This window comes from Lissotriton helveticus, chromosome 7 (genome assembly GCF_964261635.1).
Source record: "Lissotriton helveticus chromosome 7, aLisHel1.1, whole genome shotgun sequence".
NCBI lineage: Eukaryota > Metazoa > Chordata > Amphibia > Caudata > Salamandridae > Lissotriton > Lissotriton helveticus.
The window spans coordinates 1,716,042,700-1,716,067,814 of NC_136068.1; the positions used below are offsets into that span (position 1 = coordinate 1,716,042,700).

The 25,115-nt window shown below is 47.8% G+C and overlaps 1 protein-coding gene across 3 annotated transcripts in view; it reads right to left on the reverse strand.

The window, feature by feature from the left end:
* The window catches only part of KMT2B (lysine methyltransferase 2B), a 1,130,837-nt gene that overhangs the window by 1,014,757 nt on the left and 90,965 nt on the right, over positions 1-25,115 (reverse strand). For all 3 annotated transcript variants that reach the window (XM_078655415.1, XM_078655416.1, XM_078655414.1), the window contains exon 2: positions 13,262-13,337. Coding sequence is in view for 1 of the 3 variants with exons in the window: in XM_078655414.1 (XP_078511540.1) it covers positions 13,262-13,337 (76 nt within the window). In the remaining 2 variants the exon portion in view is untranslated. The remainder of the gene's footprint in view (positions 1-13,261; positions 13,338-25,115) is intronic.

The following is a 25,115-nucleotide window of genomic DNA, read 5'->3' on the forward strand; positions in this document are numbered from 1 at the left end:
CTCCAAGACCATTCCAACTGTTTACATTTCAGTTTTTGTGACCCAAGTTCCTGAGAATACCATGGGGCTGTGGGTTGTGATCTTTTAGGAATTAGGGTTTCTTAGAGGCTAGAGTGTAACAGGCATCCTCTACCCAGGTCGTGTAAGCGGAAGAAGCTTTCTCCACATCTACGGCTGGGATTTTCTCAAATCACCCATATCTAACGTGGTCCCGGCCATATGAGTGGGCCCATTTACTTGTCTCGGCTCAGCACTGCTCATCAAATCTAAAAGGTTCACTGTATATGGATCAGAGTCTGCCGCCAAATGAAAATTAAAATCTCCCAGTATAGTATAGGAGTCTGAGCTCAAGCCCTCCTCTAATAAGTTGCCCATCAGAGATACAAACGGGCTCCTAGGACCAGGTGGTCTGTATACTAGGATTCCCTTGAACGTGTGATGGTGGGAGAGACTGAGAGACAAGGACAATGCTTCGTATGAGGTATTGGAGACAGTTTCAGAAATCGCTTTAACTGAGCTGTGATAAATTACTGCCCGTCCCCGTCCTTTCCTGAAGGGTCTATTAACAGTATGGCATAAAAAGACGAGGGCGTCGCCTTCCCAAATCTGGACCAAAAGCCTCATCTTTCCAAGTTTCTGTGATAAAAGCTAATTTCGTTTTGCCTTCCTCCATTAGTGCTGCACACTCTACACTATGCTTCACCAGTGAGAGTGCATTCAGCAATAGGCCTTTTAGCACCACTTTTACCCCCTTGCTTTTAGATGTCCTATCTGCTTTTCCACTAATTTATTTTGATTGCCCTAAGTTAGGCAGAGTCCTTTTACAATAATGGCAGGATCCCATAATGAATGCCGGCTCTGTAACAAACGTGAGACCCATCCAGCTTTTCTTTCGCAGCTATTCAATAGCAATAACTGCTCCATGGGATAACATTACCACTTCAGAAATTGCAATGAAGGCCGAATTAAAAGTTTGGCAGTAAGGAAACCACATCTGAAATCGCGTTGCCTAGTTGGCGGTCCAACCACCATATTAAGACGCTGGCGGTTTGCAGAACGAGAGACCGCCGAACCACCACCAGCCAGTCACAACCGATTAGACTGTGGCATGCGGAAAGCAGCTGTCAGAGGGTGGTTCCAACAAGTTCACTACCATAGGAATTAAGAGTTGGCTTTCCGTCAAGCTGACTGTGGCAGGAAGACCACCTGCTTCAAGTCTGTGGAACCAAAGGAATTGGGGTGCATACTGTAGAGAAGGGTTACTTTTTGACATGGTCAACCCCATTTTTTTGCCTGGTATCTATTTAGAGAGTTTTATATAGCGCTGGCTAAACCCGGAGGTATCAGAGCGCTTTACACAAGGTTCAACAGAAATTACATCAGTTACACGTTACATTAGTTACTCGAAAAACATTTCAAGAGAGTAGAAGAATAAATAAATGGAGCTTAGAAGGGTAAGGGGGTGGGGTAGGAGGTAGATAGGCTGGAGAGACAAAGGAGAGTCTGCCCAATGGAGCGTAAAGGAGAAAGGGGTAGGAGGGAGAATACAATGGAGAGACGAAGTAAGTTTTGTCCAAAGACCAGCTGGGTAGGTGACGGCTGAAGGCGTAGTCCACAGCCCATCTCCTCTTTAGCTATCAAGTAGCTCCACCTGGCATCGGTCAAAAAGCTAGGTCTCCACCGCCAGAGGTAGGTTAACAGATTTCGAATATGGATGGATCAGGGGCAGCCATTTTGGAGTCAGGCGCAGAGAGATGTTCATGCCCCTTGTTGGAGATAAGCCAGTTCCCAGGATTGTGTTTATGAGCAATCATGAGCTTCCCTGGTGGTGAAGGAAGTGGAACAGTTGGAATGGACCACCACTGTACCTCCTGTAGCTGCAGCAGCATGGGCGCCATGTTGGAGTCAGGCATGGCCGGGGATCATTAAGTCACCACTGATACTGCAGACTGGGTCCCTATCCTCCTTAGGAGCTGTGTACTGCAAGTGTTCCAGTGATGTGTGGAGCGGAAGATTCTCCACTTCTAGTGCTGAACTGCTGACGTGCAAGGGGACCCAGTGCTCCTTAAGGCCTGGCATCCACCGCGGGCACCATGTTAGCGTCAAGCACCGCTGAATTAAATTCCTCCCCAGGGTAAACGAAGTAGAGCCATCGGGGCAGCAAGGGGGTCTCAGCCAGCAAGGGAGCCCTCTGCAGCGCCTCCGCTCCCACCAGACGTCCAATTCCTCCCCGCCGAGCCTCCGCTCGCCTCACCAGTTTGCTCCAAGCTGCCAGTAAATGGAGGCCGCCGCGTCCTCAGCCTCGCACCAGTCACTCCCGCGATTTCCTCGCTCTGCCCAAGGCTCAACGCTGCAACCACAGTGCGGCTCCACAATGCAGCCAAAGAGACAGCAATCGACCCTGGGGTGGATCGGACCCTCAAGCCCGCACCACTACAAGGTTCTCAGCAGCGGTGGGTGTTTGGGGTGGCGGGGGGAGGTGGGGTGTTCACCTCACCCTGCCCAAAGCTCCACGCTGCAACCACGCTGCAACCACGGGAACCGGAGCTTACATGAGATTGACTGAAAATGTACTTTGTTCCTGCTAACCAGGTCCCCAGTGCCAGAGCTTCTTCCCAACGTGCCACTGGCAGTGTACTGTTGGTGCTGCCTTGGACCTTGCCCACCACTCACCTTTACTCCAGGAGATTGATCCTGTAATTACTATATCCATTTGCAGAACTTTGGTTTCCTTCCATAGGACATTGCTGAACTCAGAAATTGCACTAAGTGTCTACTTTTTAAAGTGAAAAGAATGTACATCTAAACAATATACTTACCTCAATTAGTTTACTCGGATACTAAAACATATATAAAGATACTTGCTATTTTTATAAAATTGGTGTGGATCAACTTCTTGAGTGGTGATGCCATACATTAACCATTGTGTGTTTTTTGCAAATGTCTCACATGCCTCTGTTGTAAGCCGAAGGATACTCAACCACACTACGCACCAATAGAGTACTTTGTCTACTAGTAAGGGAACTCAAGGACTCTTTTTCTTGATATATCAACTTGATATACCGTGCAAAAGAGCCAGCTTACTACACATACTCACCCTTTAAACTAAACTACTCCAGTCATGCTTCCTAAATTACAACAGACACTGATAGTCTTGTTGGGTATAGTCTTGCTACGCCACATAAAAGCTTGGCTGAAATATAAGTGGACACTATATAATCCCCCCACATCCCCAAAGGAACGTAATCTCATATCAGAAACTGTGTAAAACCTGAAGGATTTATCAATAAAGACCTCTGCCCCTCCAATAATGAGAGCCACAAGATGAAGCAGGAACAGAAATGGGGACTTGAGGTCATTTTTCTTAATGCACCATGAACAGGATTTTGAACTCTAGATCTGAAAGCACAGTGTTAAGTTCCTATGCACACTAATACTAAAACAAAATACTAAAAACGATTGGTCTAAAGAGTGCATTAAGATCTGCGACACACTCTACCCCTACTGTGATTACCCCATCTCTATTGATAGAACCTAGTGTTCCACAAACCCATGCTGCAGACTACAGGTTTATTCAATAACCAAAAAACCAACAAAGCGTAAGCATCAACAAGAGGAGTACAAGAAACCTAGACTATTTAACAGAAGGGACATCCGTCATGTTTCAAAACAAGAACAAGCTAGTGGGCTTGGTGAAAGTTATCAACCAATACACAGCCCAGACGGAAAAGAGCCTATATCAGGACACATGTCAATCTAGCTGCATTTGTCAATAGCTCTCCTCCTAACACTAAGCTATACCCTCCTGCCAAATCCTTTTGTGCAAAAGACGTGGCTCCCTTGAGAGACTTGTGGGGCATCATTAGGGCAGCAGCCCTTTAATTATACAGAGAAAACCAAAACTTTATATATTGTTAGATCTCACTGGTCTGTTTCCGGTTCTTTCAAGAAAAAGGCCAGTGAATCGATAAAGTATTTCAGATATTTGTGCTTTGCCTCAGTTAAGTCTACTGCAGGACATGACTTTTGAGAACTCAATGCTAATACACAATGGTGAAAGCCGTGAACCACTACTACTCAAGTACAATTTAATAGCTACAATGTAGTGCGCTGGTGAGCTACAATGTCTATCAGTTGCGAATAATGGGTATTGATGTGGTCCCAAACTACCCCATTGTCATGAAGGTTTGCGATGTACCAGAGGCTTTACCTGTGAATATACACAGCACAGAAAGCATCTGTTCTTGGCATGTAGAGCTGCAGAGTTACACACTGTTGCATAGATTGCCATCTAGTGTTGGGCCCGGATGTTTGCACTTGTTTTTGTCCTGAAAAGTCTTTGGAAGTTACGAGATAGGGGACTCCTCCTTTGGATCACATTGCGCATGGGCATCGGCTCCATCCCCCGATTGTTTTTCGCCATTAGGGAAATGATGGATGCCCATGTAAGCTGTATCTAATTAAGATACTACTGGAACAGATAAAGGGAGGCGGGTGGGCGTGTGCAATTCTGCAGCTCTACATGCCAAGAACAGATGCATACTGGTAAGTAGCATTTTCTGTTTGAGGCATATGAGCTGCAGATTACACACTGTGCATAGATTGTATAGCAGTACCCCCTCCCAGAGGTGACCACCAGTATCCGTTGTAGTAGTTTGAAATAGTGTTTTGAGTACAGCCTGGCCCACAGTGGCTGGTTTAGTTTGCACATATACACAAGTGTTTTGTGAATGTGTGGGGTGTAGACCATGTAGCTGCTCTGCAGAGATCTAAGGGGATGTCCCCTAAAAATGCCATTGAAGCCCCTATCTTTCTTGTAGAGTGGGCTTAAGGAGGAACAGATAGTGCACGTTTAGCTTTGTGGTAGCAAATTTGTATGCATTTGACAATCCACCAGATTTTGATATGGGGTTGGCTTTGTGTGGTGGTGAGAAAGACATTGTGTGGTGGTGAGAAAGACACGAAAAGTTGTTTGGTCTTACGAAAGGGTTGTGTTCTCTTGATGTAGTAAAGCAATGCTCTTTTGACATCTAAGGTATGAAGAGCCCTTTCTGCGACTGTTTGTGGCTGCGAGAAAAATACAGGCAGTTCCACAGATTGATCTGAGGTGGAAGGGAGAACAACTTTCTATGTTAAGATGAACCAGAACCAACACTAGAACCACCACCACCAGAACCACCACAACAACAACAACCCACCACCACGTTGTGGATAACACCTCTGATATGAACAGGTGGGGGAGGGGGGGGGGGGGGGGGGAGAAACACTTCTTGAATGGCGTCCTTCCCATGAGCCAGAAGATAGGGTCGTGGTCTTTGGTATTACATCTGGGTCTCCGCTTGACCCGCTCCCACAAAAAATCTGGAAGGAGTTAGAGCTTGAGCTCTTCCCCACGCTTCGCCTGGTGTGTAACTAGTCGCTTGCTTTTGGAGTGGTACCACCTCAGTGGAAACAGGCAGTGGTGACCCCTTACTGAAAAAGCCCACCCTTGATCCGGACTGCCTTAAGAACGTTAGGCCTATCTCGCTCCTACACTATCCAGCAAAAATTGTAGAGCGGGTGGTGGCAGGCACCCTCTCCAGACACCTTGAACAGCACCAGCTCCTGGAGGATGTTCAATTTGGCTTCCGCCCAGCTCATGGCACCGAGATGGACCTTGTGACCGTGATGGACAAGCTACGTTGGCGGGCAGACAGGGGACAGGCAGGGGTTTTGATCCTGCTTGACCTGTCTGCCGCCTTCGATACGGTGAACCATGGCATTTTGTTGGACAGGCTGAGAGAGGTAGGGAGTGCCCTTCGGGTGGTTGGAATCCTTCCTCCAGGGTAGGGAGCAAGCTGTGTCCCTTCCTCCCTTTCAGTCCTCCTTCTCTACCATCTCGCACGGTGTCCCTCAAGGCTCGGCAGTTAGTCCGATACTTTTAACATCTATCTGAAGCCCTTAATGGCGGTCATCAAAAAATATAGGATTGAAATTGTTAACTACGCTGATGACACGCAGTCGATTCTTTCCTTGGAGGGAAACGAATCTACCTCTTTGGAGGAATTTCACAACTGCCTGCGAGCCACAGCGGAATGGTTGAAAGCAAACTCTTTGCAATTTAACACAGGAAAGACCGAGGTGTTATTCTGTCCAAGGCCCAGGGTTCATTCTCTTCTACCCAGCAACTTCTGGCCAATGGATTTTTCTCCACTGGTCCAGCCTGTGATGGTAGTAGGGAATCTGGGTGTGATGTTCAATAGTGATCTCATCCTGGAGGTGCAGGTTTCAAAAGGTGGCAGCAGGCTGCTTGACCATCATTCGCTTTCTGAGAAAAATCCTGCCCTTGTTACCGCCCCTTGCTCGGATAGAGGTGGTGCGTTGCACCGTGCTCAGTAGGTTAGACTACTGCTACGCCTTGCTGCTGGAGGCCCCAAGCTATCTCATGAATAGGCTCCAGAGACTCCAGTCTGCAGCAGCAAAATTAGCCCGGGGTGGCCAACTAGATCTTCCTCCTCAGGGGCTCTGGCTCAGCTGCATTGGGTCCCAGTGAGGCAGAGGGTGACATTTAAGTCCCTCTGTCTGACCTTTAAAGCCCTCCGCGGGTTAGGCCCTGCCCGCTTACAAAGGAAGTTTTCATGGCATGTGCCGGCCCGCAGTCTACGCTCCTCCTCGGCCAGGTTCATGACCGTTCCGAGGTTTAGGAGATCCAGAGCAGGAGTTAGATCATTCAGTGTGGACGCGGCCAAGCTCTGGAACTCTCTTCCCACTAAACTCAGGCAGGTCACCGGCCTTCTTGATTTTAGAAGGCACTTGAAAACCTGGCTTTTCCCTAAGCCATAGCCTGTTATCAGCTGCCCCTTCCTTTTTTCTGTCGAGTCGGTCAGCGCCAGGATGCCTCTCGAGGTGATAGCGCGCTTTACAAGTGAAATAAATAAATAAATAAATAAATAAATAATCTAGTTACCTGCCTATCTTGTCCGTGAACTGATGCGGAGCCCCAAAGTAACACCCAAAAAGAAAACCAAGCCTAAACCATAAGAAACCACTAAAAAAAAAAAAAAGATAAAAAAGTGAGAAAACAAGAGAACATGACAAAAGTTTGCCTCAATGATCAGCGTCCAGGGGAACGTAGCACAGGCCCAAGCCGTACCAAGTTTTACGTGACTATCACTCGGACGACTAGGGTATGAAGTCACTGTACACAGTTGATGTGCTTCCTCCCTCCGGCACCAGATGATGAATCCAAGTGGCAACCATGCTTAGAACATCAAGGAGTCTCCGGACATTCTGTTACCTGCGCCACCGATGAGAGCCGCCTCTCTCCAGCTTACTAGCAGCCATGTCAGGTGCTGGGCTTGGCAGCGATTTCCCAACCCGCTGCCATTCAGAGGAGTGACGTCTTCTGCGAGGGAGTGGCTTAACATCCCCTGTCCCGGCAGGGGTCTTCTGAAGGCCTAATGTGCCATACGCTTCCTTAAAAAAGACAGAATCTGCAACAACTTGCCTTGATATTTGAAGAGGAGGTGGAACGGGTGACCCCAGGAATAAGGAATATTTTGCTCTTGGAGGTGGTAGGTGATGGGCTTAAATTCTCTGCGCTTAAGCAGTGTGGAAGCCGCCAAATCCTGGAAGAGCGCAGGTTGGTGCCCATGGAACTGGACTAAGGTCTCGGCCCTACGCAGGATGCGTTCCTTCGGTTGAAAGTCATGAACGCAGACGAGTAGATCAGGGCCTTAGCACCACGTGGAAGCCACACCAGATTGGTCAACTCAGCAAGCGCACCGTCTGTGCGTAGGAGGAACAGCACCTTTGCCCTGATCCGTGGGATTGTGTCAGCCCTGTACTTTCGTGTACACGGTCAGCCTCGGGCCGGCCAGATCTCTTCCCAGGCCAATATCCTCCTGCCCCTCAACTTCAACTCAACAAGAGGACTATTAGGATCCAGCGGAGCAGTTGGAGTCAGAGGGCAATGGTACCATGTAGCGACCCAACTGAGCCAGCCAATATGGGAGCCTACCCCACACTCAACGGGCCTCAAAACCCAGTAACAGCAGGAGGGTGGATTGCCACTGCCACAAGTCCGAGCTCCTGCAGCCTGTCTCGTGGGGGCCTGCCCGATTAAGGGGCCCTCACCGGGCAAACGCCACTCCCACCGCAGCTCCTGGATGTGCAGAGGCGATCCAGAGTGCAGCTCCAGACACAATAGGTACAGGGCCACACTCACAGTACCCTAGGTTTCAGCACATAGGGCATTACAGTCACAATCGTTTAGGGACACCCCCGGGGACCCCCAGGTGAGCCCCCAAGAGCAGCCACGCCCCCTAGCTCTCCAGTAGGCCAGGTGTCACACACGCTGCAATCCTCTGCTCTGGGTGATAGGCATCGCTGAAAAAACAGGTGCGGTCCACCATTCTGCAGACCGATGTCAGCCTCACCCGATCTCCCGAAGGGCAGCCAGCTCCCATGTCATGCCCCACTGGGAAAGGGAAGCAATGCACCGGCCCCTGCAAAGTAAGTGCGAGAATTCCACGCCACCAGGACGTTCTTTAGTCACCAGGCTCCGCTGTCAGTGACAAACCTCCCAGGCGCCAGCCAAGATACGCAGCCGCCTACCTCACTGCAGGCTACACTGCCTTCGATTGCCACTTGCAGCGTCCGCCGACGTGCGGACTGGAGTCAGCTCCAACAAGCTGCTCCCCGCGCTACTCACCTCCAATCCACCGGAGGAGGGGGGGCACCTTCATCGCCGGCACAGGAGCACAGGGCCAACAGCTCATGGGGACCTCAGCGGAACCCAGGCCCAACAGCGGGAACGCTCAGGAATGGCCCCACGTGTCCGCTAGACCCGTGCCCCCCCCGCCGTCTCCTGGAGGTTAAGAAGGCCGCAGCAGAGGAGGAGCTACGCTAGCAACCAAGATGGCCGCATAAGCTCCCGGCTCGTCCGACTCCAGCCTGAAGATCCTGTCTTTAATCCTGATTTCTCGCCCTGCCTTCGCATCTATGAACCGGTCTAGAACGGAACGCTACTATCCTGAGCTTTCTACCGGTTCGGAGTGCAAAGATACGGTGTGTGGAAGTTTGTGGCCTAATCCAACTTTGAAACCTGGGTCTCAATTACTGGCCCAGCCAGGGCTCAGTTGAACAACATCGGCTGTGGTGGAGTGGCAGGGTCCGGTCTGCTGAAGCAAAAAAAAAAATTTCGGATCATTGTGATTGACGGTCTGTATCCTTGGCGAATATCACCGGAGGGGTGACGGTACACGACTGGAGTGGTGGACGGAGGTCCCTGGCCCGGTGGCCCGGAACGGCCCCCACTGGCGCTTGCTGGGCTGGGATCTCTGATTTGCTGTGGCGACGCCCGGAAACCCACAGTCACAAATGCTTAGTCCCCCTCGGCAGTGCTCTGTTCCACAGTTACCGGTTTCCCACGGGGAGACCATGCTCTCGGGGGACGTGAATTGGCCTGAGACCGATCAAGACATGGTGGAACAGACCGAGACCGAACCGTCACTAAGAACTGTACTGGCGGCCTTACGATCGCTTCATGTTTGTCTGGAAGCCCGCTTTCAAGGCGTGATGGACAGACTGTCCGAATTTGTGCAAGTCAGGCCGGACCCTGCTCCACTAAGAGAAGGGGAAAGACTCGTGACACAAGATGGCCGCATCGATGGAGACAGCAGATTCCGCACTGTGGGAAGTTTCGAAACCCCTAACAAGAGTTTGGTGCGACGGTAGTGAGCTTGGTGCCACATTTTGTTCGTTCGGCCCACGATCGTCGATTATTGTGGGAAGAACACTGGATACTCCCTTTCCGGAGCCTTTCGATGGGAACTGCGACTGGCGGGGGATTGCAGCTCTCCCCCACACATCAATACCACCAAGATGGTTGGTGACACACCATTGTGAGACTATAGTGGGGGACTGTATCTCTGCACCTGATGGCGTTTTCTGTATTTTCATCTCCCTACTAAGTTTTGGTTCGAACTCTGCGGTGTTCTGATTATCCTGCGGAAGTGATGACTCGTCCGGAAGGGGTGCGTATGTCAGTGCGGAAGGGTCAAGGATGAGATGGAGTAACCGTCGACGGCACAGTCTTGCTGGACATGGGGTTTGCTAGTATACAATTACCGGAAGGCTGGGCGATGTTTTTTAAGTTTCCCCTGTAGCATTACGTATTTTGTACCAATAGATTTTTTTTTTAACCTTATTTGGGGATTCTTGGTTCTGGCAGGAGGGGTGGGGGTGTTGGGGGGGGGGGGGGGGGTGGAGACCGGGGGCATTTATGGAGATGCCCTCCTCCATTTTTCCTACTATTAGGGTTTTAGTTTCGTTGGGGCGATAGGCACGCTGCTAGTGGGGTTAGGCTGTAGCCATCTGCAGGGGTGCAGGGTGGGGGGGTTTATTTTGTCTTTATTACTTTCTATGGCCCTTTTTTCTTCTTTCCTTCCTTTTCTTCCCTCTAGGATCAGTGTTGTTGACTAATCATCCTGATTCTTATCGTTCTATGGTATTTAGTGCTTCAGCTTTCTATATCATCTTACTTTCGGTGGGCGAGCCCAGAGAACTGGTGCTTAACGTAGAATATACACTGTGTTGCTGTCTGTACTGATGCATATGCATTAGCGCCAGCCGGCCCTTGGGTCGTCGGCTGATGAGCTGTGCTATGCAATGACGTAGTTGGTCTTTTTGTTGTCTAGCGGCCGGCCCAAGTGGTCGTAGGCCCAAGCTAGTATTTTAATTGAACGTGATAATAAAGGTTTTCCCCCCCCCCAAAAAAAAAAAAAAAAAAGAAGGCCGCAGCAAGGGAGTCTAAAATGGCGCCGGCCACAGTTCGCGCCTCACCACCAATGCACCAGCAGACCTACTCCCACTGTCCGCTCCCGGAGAAGAGACCGCCAGGGGGACGCGCCTCCGTCTTTCTCGCCAGGTAAGCAGAGCAGGCGACAGGGAAGGAGCCCCAGATGCCCGCTCCAGTCCCACCGGGACGCAGCAATGCCAGGGCCGGAGAGGACGCTGAGAGCAGGAAAGAACACCAAAGCCCAGAAAAGGGGCCCACCGTCAGAGTCGGGGTGACCACCCAAGCAGTCGCAACCACCAGGAAGCGTAAATGGGCGCCGAAATGGGCGATATTGCAAAGCTAATGAGTGGCGGGCCGGAGGGATCGGAATGCACGTCCTAACTCGCCGCCATCTTGGCCACGTTCCATGGCTACCTTTTAAAGCAGCCAGGGAGTCATTATTTACTAACATAAAAAGATTTTAATTGTTAGCTTATGGCCTTTTTGCTTAGAAAGTGAGCCCTGCTTGTTTTTACGACAGTCCAAGGCTATCACTGACTCTTCTTGTACTTCATTTGTTTTACTTTGCTGTAACAAGTTGGATATACAGCGTTTTTGTTCACAAAATACACATACACACACACACATTTAGAAATGTGCCAAAATACTGACCCATTGCCAAAAGTATCAATTATGTAATATTTCTCTGCTGATGTCTTTTACATACACCACTTATAATGGAATATTCAGTAATCTAGTTCAGCAAATGAAATCTTCCCAACATCTATACTGATGTAGCCAGAGTTACTTTATTATGTTTTCATAGGACACCTTGGAGCACAACACACAAAGTACTCACCATTACAAATCACTTCACATTTAGGTGTCTTCTACTTCCTGCACATTTCAAATGTGTGGGTTAAGATTTGAAATCACTTTCTGGATCAAGACCAACTGTCTAAGGCTGAGCACCAAAAAGACAGAAATAGTGACCTTCAGGAAGAGAGCATCGATGTGGGACATGACTTGGTGGCCAGCAGAGCTAGGACCAACATCTGCCCGCACCAAGAACCTAGAGATTATCAACAGCAAACTCAACATGACAACCCCAGTAAATGTTGTCACCACCTCATGCTCCCATACCCTAAAGATGCAGATGAAGATTTTCAAATGGCTCCCAATCAACACCCGGAAAACGGTCATGCACGCCCTGGTCACGCGCCAGCAGGAATCTTGGAAACATCAATGCCAGGATAAAAACAAAAAAAACGCATGCACACTACAGAAGACTGTAGACCATTCAGAACACCGCGGCCAGAATCACTCAACCTCTATGTCGCACTCACATCACACCACACCACACCTGAAGCAGCTCCACTGGATCCCCATTCACAAACTAGCACAATTCAAACTCCTCACCAGAATTTCAAGGTACTGAACAACACTGGCCCAGAATATCTTAATCATATCTGATGTCACAAACCTTTCAGACACCTCTGCTAGCCTTGACAGTAAAAGCCCTTGTACTTTCGGATCTGGATGGTGGCATCAGCCTGCTCCATGGCCTCCCAGACCCCAAAGTTGCACCCCTTAAGAGTATACTACATGTCACAGCATGTCTCATTCAGAACCTGAAGAAATATAATCCCTTCATGCAAGGACTCCATTGGCTCCACCTGCCGGATCGTACCAACTTCAAAACTAGCTGCATCGTTTTCAAAACCATCATGACAAGCAGCCCTGATTATGCTGCAGAGATTGTCACGTTCTCTGGTAGTTCTTGGCACACCCACAGCCAGAACAGACTACAAACCAAGAAGTGTAAAACATAAAAAGACAAGGCACCAGGCTTTTTCCATGTGTGCACTCAGCATCTGGAATAACATCCCTGTAACCGTAAGAGCTGCCCAAGTGCTGCTCCAATTTTGAAAAGAGTTTAAAACTCATCTCCTAAGAAAAGCACTATATCAATCTGCATTAATCCACCTTCCATCTCTCATATCACTGGTTCACTTTCAGCTCGTCTTTGACCCTGCAGAGCACCTGCCGCTTTTTGCTGGATTTGTAGTTCTATACATACTAACAAATTAATGTATCTGGATGCAGATACAAAGTTATCCCCTGAAATGATTAGGAACAGTAGAACACAAGTCTACAAATACGTTTTTTGAATGACAAAGCAACCAGATTATCTAGAACACAAGGATGTGAACAATGAGGGTAGGTTTGAAAAACATATTGCAAGTCCAAGTTAAGCACCTCTACTGTATGATCATTTCTTAAACTTTGTGAGGCGAGACTGTAGTCTGCTTCCCAATCACCATATATCTGCTTCACACACAGACTACAATCACAAATGGCTCAAACATAGGTGCCAAAGACTAAATTAATCTAGAGTCTAACCTAAGTTCTGGTCTACATAGACGTTTGGTGTAAGGTGCATGCACAGAGGACAAGACACATTAGAAAAATTGTCATTAACGGACAAGTTGTAATGCTTACCTTTCACAGACCGCAGAGACCCACGCAGTGACCGTCTAGTTGGAACATCCTCTGTGTGAAAGCCTAAGAATACTTCCTGTGGAAAAAGAAGAGTACATCTCAGCAACACAACATATTGAAAGAAAATGTTGCAACTCAAGAAATACTGGCAAACCCCTCAAATCGTGCTCAGTACGCATTCTTACATATATAAAAAGAGGAATGCACTACTGCAGAGCAGAAAATATAACCCAAATTCTCTCAAAAACAATCACTCCAACAAAACTACATAGGCAGGAGAGAAAGTAGCTGATCAATGGACAGTCAAACGGAGGTCATCTCATGGTAAGAGGAAGGTTTGAGAGGAGAACTTACAAAGTGTGTATTCTTTTGTATTTTAACTGCATGTATATTGCGCTTACTGTAAGAAGCTGGTTCTGTATATACTATACCAAAGTGAGGTATAGTGTGCACAGAGTCCAGTGGAACCCCAAAGGTAGGCAGGGGTAAAATTTGTGGTAGTGTGGTCGAGCAGTAAAGCAGTATCAGAGGACAGTGTTAAGTATTTGTTGCACACACTCAGTTAGCAAATGCATTCACACACTCAAAGACTGAACTTCAGACCAATGGTTTTTGTATAAAAATATTATTTTAGGTATTTTATTTCTAGAACCAAGCAAGCCTGGCACAGGTAAGCAATAAATACTTTACAGTTGTAAATGCTGATTGTAATAACGTTCAATTGCAATTATAAATGTACTATGGTTTGTCTTACAGTATTGTTTCAGAGAAATGCAATCACTTGTAAATAAAGTACATAGACTTGAATGGGATTTTCAGTAAAATAGCAGGCAAGTTACTTTTGGATTACTTTTCTTACTCCGTGCTGAATGTAACACTGGGACATTACCTGTAAACAGGCGAGTAAAACGCGTTTTTGTGAAATCATACAATTTTAAATAATTTATTTAGGTTTCAAAACTCAACACTTCGAAACTTTTTCAGGAAAAAGTGTCAATGTTATCCTATGGCAGAAAACATGGTCATCAGTTTTTAGGTAAGTATTCGGTAGTGGGAGTTGAGGGTCTGGGGGTAGACTCAGGAGTCCCCAAGGGTCAGTGATGCACTCTTGTTACACCCTGTGTACTAGGGAGGCAGGGTGCTGGGGCCCAATGTTATCCAATGGAGGATAGGGGGGCCTCCGGATGGTGGCTGCTGAAGAACAGGCCACTGGGTTGTGGGAGCAAAGCTCCTGGATTTTAGCTCAAGGCAAATGGGGAAACAAATTAGCACCAAAGGTGCACCCTCAGCGGCACTAGGGTGGCAGGGTGCTGTTTCAACGACGGATGCCCTGTTTCCAATGGAGAACCTTTGGTTTGCAAAAGCACTGCAGGCAGGAAGACGAAGGACTTTTGAAGTGGTGGTCGCACCCAGGAGTGAAGTTGGAAAGTTAGGGGTTGGTTAGACACTGTTGGTTTGGGCACACAAGGCCGAGTGGTGCTGGGTGCAGGGGTGCCTTTTGGGGTCGTATATTCTTACAAGCTCCTTGTGGTGGGGGGGTCGGGGGGGGAGGGGGGAAAAGAGGGAGTCCTTCTGGATTTAGACTGCAGGATTCAGGCAGTTCAGGGGCCGCAAGATCTCTGTTCAGGATCGCCGGGGTGACCTTCACGTGGCGTTCGCCCACTCGAGCTCAGGCAGTGGACGGCGGGTGCGGAGTGGGACGGATTCGCGGTTTCCGGCTGCTGCCAGAGGTTGCAGTTGAACAAATCCAGTGTTCACGGGAGAAGCATCTTTGGAAGTGAAAGCAGGTTGGTCCTCAGGGGTTGCTGCCTGCAGGACACACCGGAATTTCGCAGGAGCAGGTTCGAGGGGGAGGCAGGCCGGTAGGGCTGGGGCCAAGTCAGTGGATGTCTTCCTCTTGTTAGCTGCTGCACGGTCCTTTTCTTCTTGTTTGTCTGGATCTGGGGAAGCAAGGTTTAGGGGTGCCCCTAAATACTAGATTTAGGGGTGTTACAGGTAGGTAAAAGGCAGGGACCAATGATCTCTTCCCTGGGGTGGGTACACCCCCTATTATGCCACCCTCCACTGGGAGGGAGGGGCACGTGCCGGTCCCTCGTTGGCTGAGTCCCCTCCCCCACATCTTCAAGAAGGCGTGGACTGAGTTGTGCTTCACCTCGCCTCCCCCACCTGTGTGGTGGAGTTGGCAGAGGTGGGCACACCCCTCTTTCTCACTTGATTTTCCCGCTGGTTCTCCCTCCCAAAGTGGGGGTCAGAACCAGTGGGGACCAGTTGCTGAAAGCAGCAATTGGCCTGGAGAAGCTCACAAAGGCGGCAAGCCTTCCAAGCTTCCCCTTTGTGAACCCTGCCCATCCTGGGGAGGAGGCTAGGCACCTCGCCCCAGGATGTGCATTGTTTGAGGCCCCAGAGAGCAGCAGGCTCTCGGCCCAGGGGTCCAGAAACATATCTGGTGGTGGTAGCATAAAGCAGCCACTCAGCATGGACACTAGTGGTGGGTTTGTTTTCTAGGGGCATCTCCAAGATGCCCTTGTGTGCATTTTTCATAAAATCCCACACTGGCATCAGTGTGTGTTCAATGTGCTGAGAAGTTTGACGCCAAACTTCTCAGTTTTCAGTTTAGCCATTAAGGTGCTGTGGAGTTTGTAATGACAAACTCCCAGCACCATATACTCTTAATGGCAGCACTGCACTTACAGTGCCCAGGAATGGACCTGGGTATTGTAGGGGTATAGGGCTCATGCACCTGTACCCTCACCACTGGTATAGTGCACCCAGCTAGAGAGGTGACTAATCTACGCTAGGGCAGTGGTTTGTAGGCATGGCACAAAGGGATGTGTGCCATGTTGCCTCTTCACTTTGTGCTGCATCAAGACACGCAGCCTGCAAAGGCAGTGTGTGAGTTTCAGGGTACAGGACCTCTAAGGGCTGCAGCACTTATTGTGACCCTTAGAGGCCTTCTCTGGTCGCAGTGCTGTGGGTACAATTTACCAGGGGCTAACCTGTGGCATGGGATGCCAATTGGGTTTAGGCTTCAATGAGAGTTTAGGGAAAACATAGGCCCTGGGTATCCGATTAGCAGGAGCCCAGGGCACACTCAGTCAAAGTACATCAGCAAAAAGTAAGGGTAACCATGCAGAAAGAGGGCACTCTCACACTTACTACCCCTAATGAAGCACCGCAGTGCTTAACCGCTTTACAGGGAAACAACAAAACAAGCCAAAGTCAAAATTTTGCTTTATTCAGTTAAAAATTTTAAAACCATCAAAGCGCACACAATAAATTCCTTTCATAATTAATCACATTATTGGATCATGATTACACAACTGAGTAAATTGCAATATACAAAAATAAAATAGTTGGTGAATGCCAACACAATAAAAAGTTTGTCACAAAATTAAAAGTGTCTAAACATTCCAGTTTTCATAATATACCATAAGCTTTACATTTAAAACTATCAAAATAGTACGGGGACAAAGGCAGCGATTAAGGTAGCAGCATTTTCTTTCGGCATCTCACTGCCCCTGTAATGTAGCTCGCCACCCCAAAACATATAACAGCAGATCTTAACATTTGTAAATAAATCAGGGCTGGTCTAACCTGATCAAAGTTACAGCCCCTTAACAGTGGCAGAATAAATTTATTTCGCTGTAGTACATAAAATTTACAAAAGAAAATCATGTGGATGACATTTTGTTCCGATTTATTATCACACGGACATGGCCCCAGCGTCCCACATTTAGCAAACCCCCTGGGAAAAGATAAGCCATGGGAGGATACCATGTTTGAACCTTACAAGTAAAAACAGGTGGAATGGCTTATTTATGTATGTCAGGTAAGGCTGGATATCTCTCCCTGCGCTTAACATAACAAATTTTCTAACCGAAGGTTTAGCCAATTCCTCCTCTTCCCTCTTTACATCCAACCTGTTTATAAACTGGGATTTTACTGCTTTAATCATGATTTTACTTTGAGCCGCCAGGTTTGTAAAAAAGGCATTGCTACCCATTAAGTCCAGTTGAGTTTTGATGTACCGGATCCATGGTATAGCCATGGCTTTGTCTAGGGATAGACAGTCCTGGATAATTAATTGATTTAAACTCGGCACAGGCTGGGACCAGATTCTCAACCACCCTACTATCGGAGCTACAGCAATCTGATCAGAAATGTAACCAGCCCCCAGGTCTTCATGAACGTTAAATGATGCTGCTGATTGAGGGAGCGATAGGATTTTCTTGAAGAAAACATTTTCTGCCATTTGAATCTCTTGTTTTTTTGTTTTTTTTCCCTCATTTGCCTGTACCTCATACCCACAGACTTTATAGCCAACCACCTATTCGTGCGACTCGGGATAGCACGCACTCACAGTCTCCACCTCTTTGGAGAATATTCTGGCGGGAGACCGAATCTGGGTTTGCGGAGGTATTTTGTGAAGAGTGGCGACCAGCCATACCCGACACAGACTCCATTAAAGTAGGGACTACCACGAGGTCCTTTTCTCGTCTAACGGAACCGCCACAGTGGACTCTGAAGTTTGGAGGCATAATCATAGGACCGGGGAAAAAAAAAAAAAAAAAAACCCCGGTACTCTAACACCAAGAAGATAACAAATTCCAAAAAGAGAGGTTTTGTCTACTGCAAGATCTAGCCAGGTCTACTTTTGATGTTTCAATTAAAGATGATAGCCAGCTGGCATGTATTGGCACCTTTGAGTCCACCCAAAATTTACATATCTGACGTCTGGCAAGTAAAATTGCATAGAACAGTAACGGCCTTGCTGTACCAGTCACATTATCAGCCATTCCAGAAATTATCAGTGTTAATGAACAGGTTAAGGATACTTTAAGTATCGAGCCCAGTGTATCCAGGACTTCCGCCCAGAAAGTCTTGATTGGTGGGCAGTCCATAAACATGTGAACGTCCGATGCGCCCTGAAGACCGCACTTATTACAACCTTTACCAGCTTGGAATGTTGCCAGCTTTTGTGGTGACCAATAGGCTCGGTGTAGTGTGAAGAGGTGGTTTCGCCTTAACCATGCCGGTTTGACAGTTTTATATAAAAGTGTGAATGATCTTATCCACCAATCTTCTCCTTGAGGGAGCATATCCTCCGCCCATTTTTCGTCAGGAAGGTCGAAGTCTCCGTCCACCTCCTCCGAAATTGCCCAGTACCAATGTGCCACTTCTTTGCTTCCCAGTTGTTGTTCTAACATGCTACACCTCCCCACCAAGGCGTTCTTTTTGAGGAGCTCTCTAGACCAGCTTACTAGTTGCATGTATTTGAACCTTGATAGTCCTGGGCCTACCTTTTCAAGCAAATTATCCCATGATATTAATGCCCCACCAGCTAACAAGTCCCCCCATCTCGTGATTCCCCCTTCTCTTAATGGCGGCGAGAGGTTGTCACCCAAACACGGTGGGAGCCCCGGGGAACCCCACATTGGAGCCCAGTTTGAATAGTAGGCCAGCCTTGTTGACCTCTTAATCAATGTCCAGGCTCTGGCCAACGATTGCAAGACCTTCAAACTCACCTTCTTGAAAAATTTCTGTTCTCCAAATTTGAATAAAAACCCGTCCATTGGCAGACCCGTTCCAGTTAACATGGCCTTAAACATTCTCCCTACTGTTGAGGCCCAGGCGTAGTATTGTATGTCTTGAAGGGAGAGCCCACCCTTTTCCCTCCTCCTCCTCAGTTTCTTCCATGCTATCCGAGTTGCTTTGTAATTCCACACAAACGAGTTAATATCCTGTTGGCACGTCTTAATTTGTTTTGAATCAAAAGCTAATGGAATGCTGTTAAATATAAATGTAAGCTTCGGTATAATTGACATTTTTATAAGGCTTACCCTCCCATAGATCGTCAGTGGGAGGAATGTCCATGCTTTAAGAAGCACCCGACATTCTCGGGATATCCGATTCAGATTTACTTGAGCTATATTCTTAACTTCCTGGGTGATCGTAATTCCCAGGTAGCGCATTGAGGAGGTTGTGTCCAATTGTGAATTGTTAATATTCCACTCCATTATTTCGGTTTTCCCCGCGTTTATCTGGTACCCCGAGATTTCCCCGAATTCTTCTGCTCTCCTGACAACTGTTGGAAATGCCTGAATGGGATCTGACGTATATATCAGAATGTCGTCTGCATACATGCCCAGGCGTTTCACCCACCCACTGAACTCAAAGGGGATAATACTCTGTTCTTCTCTTATTATCTGCGCAAAGGGCTCTATATAAAGATCGAACAGAAGCGGGGAAAGGGGACAGCCCTGCCTAGTTCCTCGTGAAATCTTAAATGGCTCAGTGAGTGTATCATTTACTAGTAACTTAGCGGTAGGAGCTCTGTATAGAAGCTGGATAGTACGGCAAAATTTCTCGCCTAGTTGGAATTTTCTTAATACAGCTGTCAGATAGAGCCAATTGACCCTACCCTTTGTGGCATCTAATGTTAGGGTGGCCAAGGGTAAGGAAAAAGTTGTGGCGATGTCTATTGCCGCAACCAAGTCCCTGGTTAGGTCCGCCATCTGACGTCCCCTGATAAAGCCCTTTTGATCCTCATGGATTATAGAGCCGATCTCGCTTGCCAAACGTGCTGATAAAACTGCAGCGAAGATCTTATAATCTATATTCAGCAGCGAGATCGGCCTATAGGACCCGCAGTCAGTTGGATCTTTACCTGGTTTTGGTATAAGGACTAAAGTTGCTTCGCTCCATGATGCAGGAGGCACTAACCCTTTTGTAAAGATGTTATTAAATAAATGAGTCAATGTTGTTACTAATTCTGAACACAAAACCCGGTACAATTCCCCTGGGAGGCCATCTGGCCCTGCCGCCTTCCCCTGCTTTAATTGACCTATCGCCTTACTCACTTCCTCCTCTGATATCTCCCTATCAAGGTGGTCGATCTGATCTCCAGAGAGGGTAGGTAGTTGAATCCTATCTAACCATAGATTTCTTGCCCGAGGATCGTCTTCAATATCTTCAGTATATATATGTTTTGGAAGAACTCCTGAAAAGCCCTACCGATCTCGGTATTGGTGTTCCTAACAGTAGTGTCTCCCTCCTTACGGATACTCTTTATAAACTTTTTAGATTTATCTATTTTGACTTTCAAAGCTAAAACCTTACCCGCCGCCTCTCCATATTCAAAGTTCGAAATCTTGCTTGCCTCCCACCTCTTCTCTACTCTTTCCTGTAGAATTTTATTCAGTTCCTGCTTCAATTTATTTCGTTCTTCCTGCTCTGCAGAGGTACCCCCAGAGGACCCACAGATCCTATCTAGACTAACCAGATCCCTTTCTAGGTTCCTGATTTTTTCCCTGTAAACTTTGCCTCTAAATGATGCACGATTTGTAATATGCCCTCTTAAAAAAGCTTTATGGGATTCCCACACTATACTCATTTCCACAGAGTCTAGGTTTATTTCCAGGAAGTTTGACACTTCTTCTGCCAACAGGTCGGTCTCCACCTGATCTAAAAGTATCGTCCGATCAAAAGACCATGCCGAAAATTTTTTTTGTCGCGTGAGTGTCAAAGAGAACATTATTGCTGAGTGGTCTGAGAGGTGTGGGGGTAAATACCGTAGCCCCTTCACCGTCTCTTGAATACTGTAACTAAAGAGAGCATAATCGATCCTTGACCCATGTTTGTACTTAAGGTTCCTATACGAAACCCCGAGAGCATTCCCAGCCCTATCTCTCCATACATCTGCCAACCCCAGGGACGACATTATGGACAGCATGACCTGTCTTGATTTAGATGGTACCAGCGCTCTGGAGTTTGGATACTTATCAAGCTTGGGGTTTAGGACGATGTTGAAGTCCCCCACCCATATGATGGGATGATTCGATGTGACTAATGCCCCTTGGATTTTTTGGAGATATGGTCCGAACCAGGACGACCCATCCTAATACCCTACAAGTGTATAATGTTGACCATCTAACGTTATTTTACAAACCAGCCACCTACCACTAAGATCTTCCTCATAAGCAAAAATTTGTGCTTTCGCTGATTTTTTAAACAGAATGAGAATCCCACGGATATTGGCGGACTGATTTGTACAAATAAACAAATAAACCCACTTCTGTGTTTTCAATATTGTTTCTACTTCCTGTTTGAGCAGGTGTGTCTCCTGTAACACTATTATCTGGGCCGGGGAATCCCTGAAGTATTGTAAAATTCTAGGTCTCCTCCCCTTCACTCGCAGCCCATTGATGTTCCAGGATAGAAAGTGTATTTCTGTCATATCTTTTCTCCTCTTCTGAGCCTGCACGACTCTTTATATCCCCCTTCCTTCAGTACAGTTTTTAATCTCTCTCGAGGTGGCATTGTGATATTAGTTGATGTCAATTGATATTGTTTGTAAACGAACTTAAGGTTGTGTTTATAAAGAAGAAACTGAGTACAGGCATCTGAAGTTTTTTCATTACCCCCCTGCCCACCCCCCACCCTTAGAAAACCCCCCCTCACTTCTCCTGGCGTGTTGGTTTGCCAGGTTTACGTAGGTGTGTTGGTCTCTAACCCCATCTACCCTCTAACGGTGAGACTGATTACCTGCTTCTTTTTCATATTATTTATGTTTAATTTTAGAAGTGGTATCTTCCATATCCCCCTTTAAATAAGAGTAAATAAGAGAAAGGAAGGGGGTTTTTATTAATTTTGTATCTTTTTTTTTATGTATAATGTGTTTTTAGATTATGGTTTGAGTTTTTCCTCTATAACCTTATACCTTCCCTTTTAATCTTTTTGTTTTTTATTTTTTTTATTTTTATCTTTATCTTTACTATTTTCCCTTACATTTGTGCTACATTTTATGTTTTAGGATTTTACTCCTTATTTCCACTATTTTCCTTTAGAGGCTAGTACTTCACCCCCACCGAATGACTATAAGGTATATTTCCTGTCCCTAGAGCTTCGTTCTCCCCGCGTGTTTAGAGATGGCGAGAATTAACTCATCTGCTTCCCTAGGGGAGCGAATGTTGTACATCTTATTGTTGTACATTATTTTTAGAAAGGCAGGGAACCTCATTTGTACCGATGCCCCCACTGCCCTGAACTTGTCCATTCTTTGCCCCAACTCCCACAGCCTTTCTAAGGTGACCTTTGATAAATCTGACCGCACCTCAAATGAAAAGTCCGGAGCTTTTAATGGCTTGGCCTTCAGGGCAAGATTGAGAATCTTCTCTTTCAGGGAGTATGTCAGGAAATTCATAAGAATTTTCCTTGGCTTCACTCTCCCAGAGTTGAGGCGAAATGGGTCCCTGTGGATTCTCTGAATATCTTTGGCCAACTCTTCCTCAGTTTCTTCTAAGTTGAGGGCGCCTTTTAATAGAGATACTACGTAAGTCTTAAGGTCCCCCCCTTCCTTTGCCTCCGGAACCTTTAAGATTCGTAAGTTGTTTCTTCTAGAGAAGTTCTCTAAAGATTCAACCCTTTCCCTCAACTCGTCCCCCTCTTTCCTTAGGGACTGGATCCTAACTTGTGCTGTCTCCAAATTAGCTTTTAGCTCCCCTACCGATCCCTCTAGTGTCTCTGTTCTCTCCGAGAGCAAGTCTACCTTTCGCTCCAGGGTGTCACAGGCTGATCTGATCTCGCTCTGATTTTGTTTGAATTCTGCAAAACCCAACTTTATCTCTCTTCTCATGACAGTTAAAAAATCCTCTAGGGTAGCCCCTCCTTGCTCTCCTTGCTCCTCCCCCAACTCCTTCTCTTTCTCCTTTCCCACATACCTTATTCTTCCCTCTTCTCCGCCACTAGTATCCCTCTCCACCACCTCACCAGAGGCCTCTATTGGTGACAAGGTTACCTCAGGAGCATGTACTTGTGCAGGTACTTCTAGCGTGACTCCCTCTGGACCCCTCTGCTCTGCCATCTTCCGTGTGGATATTTCAGGGGCTTGTCTAACAGGGCTGTCTGGACTGTGGGTGACCTTTAGAACCTGAGGCAACACCTTAAAAAAGGCACGGAGCGAAGGAGTTATTCTAGAGACAGATGCCTTCTTGTCTTCCCCCTTGCCTGTGTGTAAGAAACAGGGTCTTGGTTATCTCCCTGTCCAGGTACCCCAAGTTTCCCTATATAGCCGCTTGTCTCCCCAATGATATCTTTGGCTGCCCCTTCTCTAAAACCACCACTTTTGTCACCACTTTTGTCACTCGGGTCATTCAGCTCTAGGGGACCCCCTCACACAATGATCTTTACACCCTGGACTAGCTCCCTTCCTCTTTCCTTTACCACCCTTTTTCTTCAAGGCTTCTTTCTTCTTGCTGTAACTAGTGGTTTTTGATGATTTCGGACCCTGTTTACTGTCAAAAATCGGGGCTGCTTTTAACCCACCGCCACCCTCTTAGCAGTCCAACCCTCCTCCTTACGTTCACCGTAGGAGTTGCCTTTATCTTTGTCCTTGCCTGCTGTTTTAACCCAGAGGGCAGACTCCTCATGTAGTGCAGCCGCTTTCAGTTTCAGCTTTCTGGCAGCCGTCTTCACGGCTTCGAACTCTCCCTTTCCTGGCTGGGCGTGTGAACGTGTGGTTACTGTGGTCACCGTCGGCGGGAGAGCTTTCTCACAACCTTCTGTGCCCCCTCCAAATCTAAAGAAACCTTGGGCCGCCACCCGGCGTCCTCGCCGCAGCTCCACGGCTGCACGGAACCACTGCTGCAAGGTGGTGGGAGGGGCGGATGACGCCGGGGCTGGAGCTGGAGCCGCGATCGCACACATCCGCGTCCTGTCCTCCCCTGCCGCCTTCGAGTGAAAATCGGTTGAAAAATGAGCGCTTATCGGCCCCCAATGAAAATGAGAGCGAAAAGTGATAGGCAGAGTTGCCGGTTGCGCCAGGACACCAAAACACGAAAAGATTCCAAATGCAGGTAATATTGCGTCTCAATCAGTCTGCAGGGGTAGAGACCATCACCTGCGTGCGAGCCGCTCTAAGTCGCGGCCGCCATGTTTTCCTGCCATTTGAATCTCGCTTGAGTTGATGTAGCCCGACACCTCACTCCCATACAACGCCATGGGCAAGCATTTGGCGTTGTAGATTTTCATAATAGCCTGTAATGGCTTACAACCTAATCGTTTAGCAAAGCCCAACAGGGCACATGTGGCCCTCGCTAGTATGTTTTTTTTCAGCGCCCACTGCATTGCCCATGATCTTTTATCAAAAACAATACCCAGGTATGGGAAAGTTTGTACTTTACTGAGCTCCTGCCCCTTGCAGACAAACAAGGCCCTTTTTGCCAGTCTACTGCCTATTGACATGGCGTGCGATTTTTTTAGGTCGAGCAAACCTGCATTCAATGCGAAGCATTGATTGCTGTGTCTGCTTCTAGACCTATTGTCAGCCGTATTTGGGAATGAAGACACGAGTCAGACGCGCTTTTGCAGTCAGTTTTGACCGCGGAAGCGCTTCTGAGCCGCGCTTGCGCAGACGAACTCACAGCCCCTGCTTTCGCTTCGCTCGCATGCATTACCGGCGCACACACACAGACACAGCCAGCCCCCACCCCTCTGCATGCACGCACACACACACACGCACACGCACACAGACACACAGACACACACACACACACGCACACACACGCACACGCACACGCACGCACACAGACACACGCACAGACACATACGCGCGTGCACCCCCTCCCCCCCACACTTACCGGGGTCTTTTCGTGTGTCCCTGTCTCCCTCGGCAGCCTGCGGGTCAGTCTTGACAACAGGCGGGGCTCTCCACGACCACGGGAGCTCCGCTAGTTCACAGGCAAATCTTCCGGCTGACTACAGAAGCGCGGGTTAGGCTCCCGTCCGCTTCCTGTTTGCGGCCCCACCCCAGTCCCAAAACAGGTTGCCTGGCTTCCTTTCCAATCCGGGCTGCGGA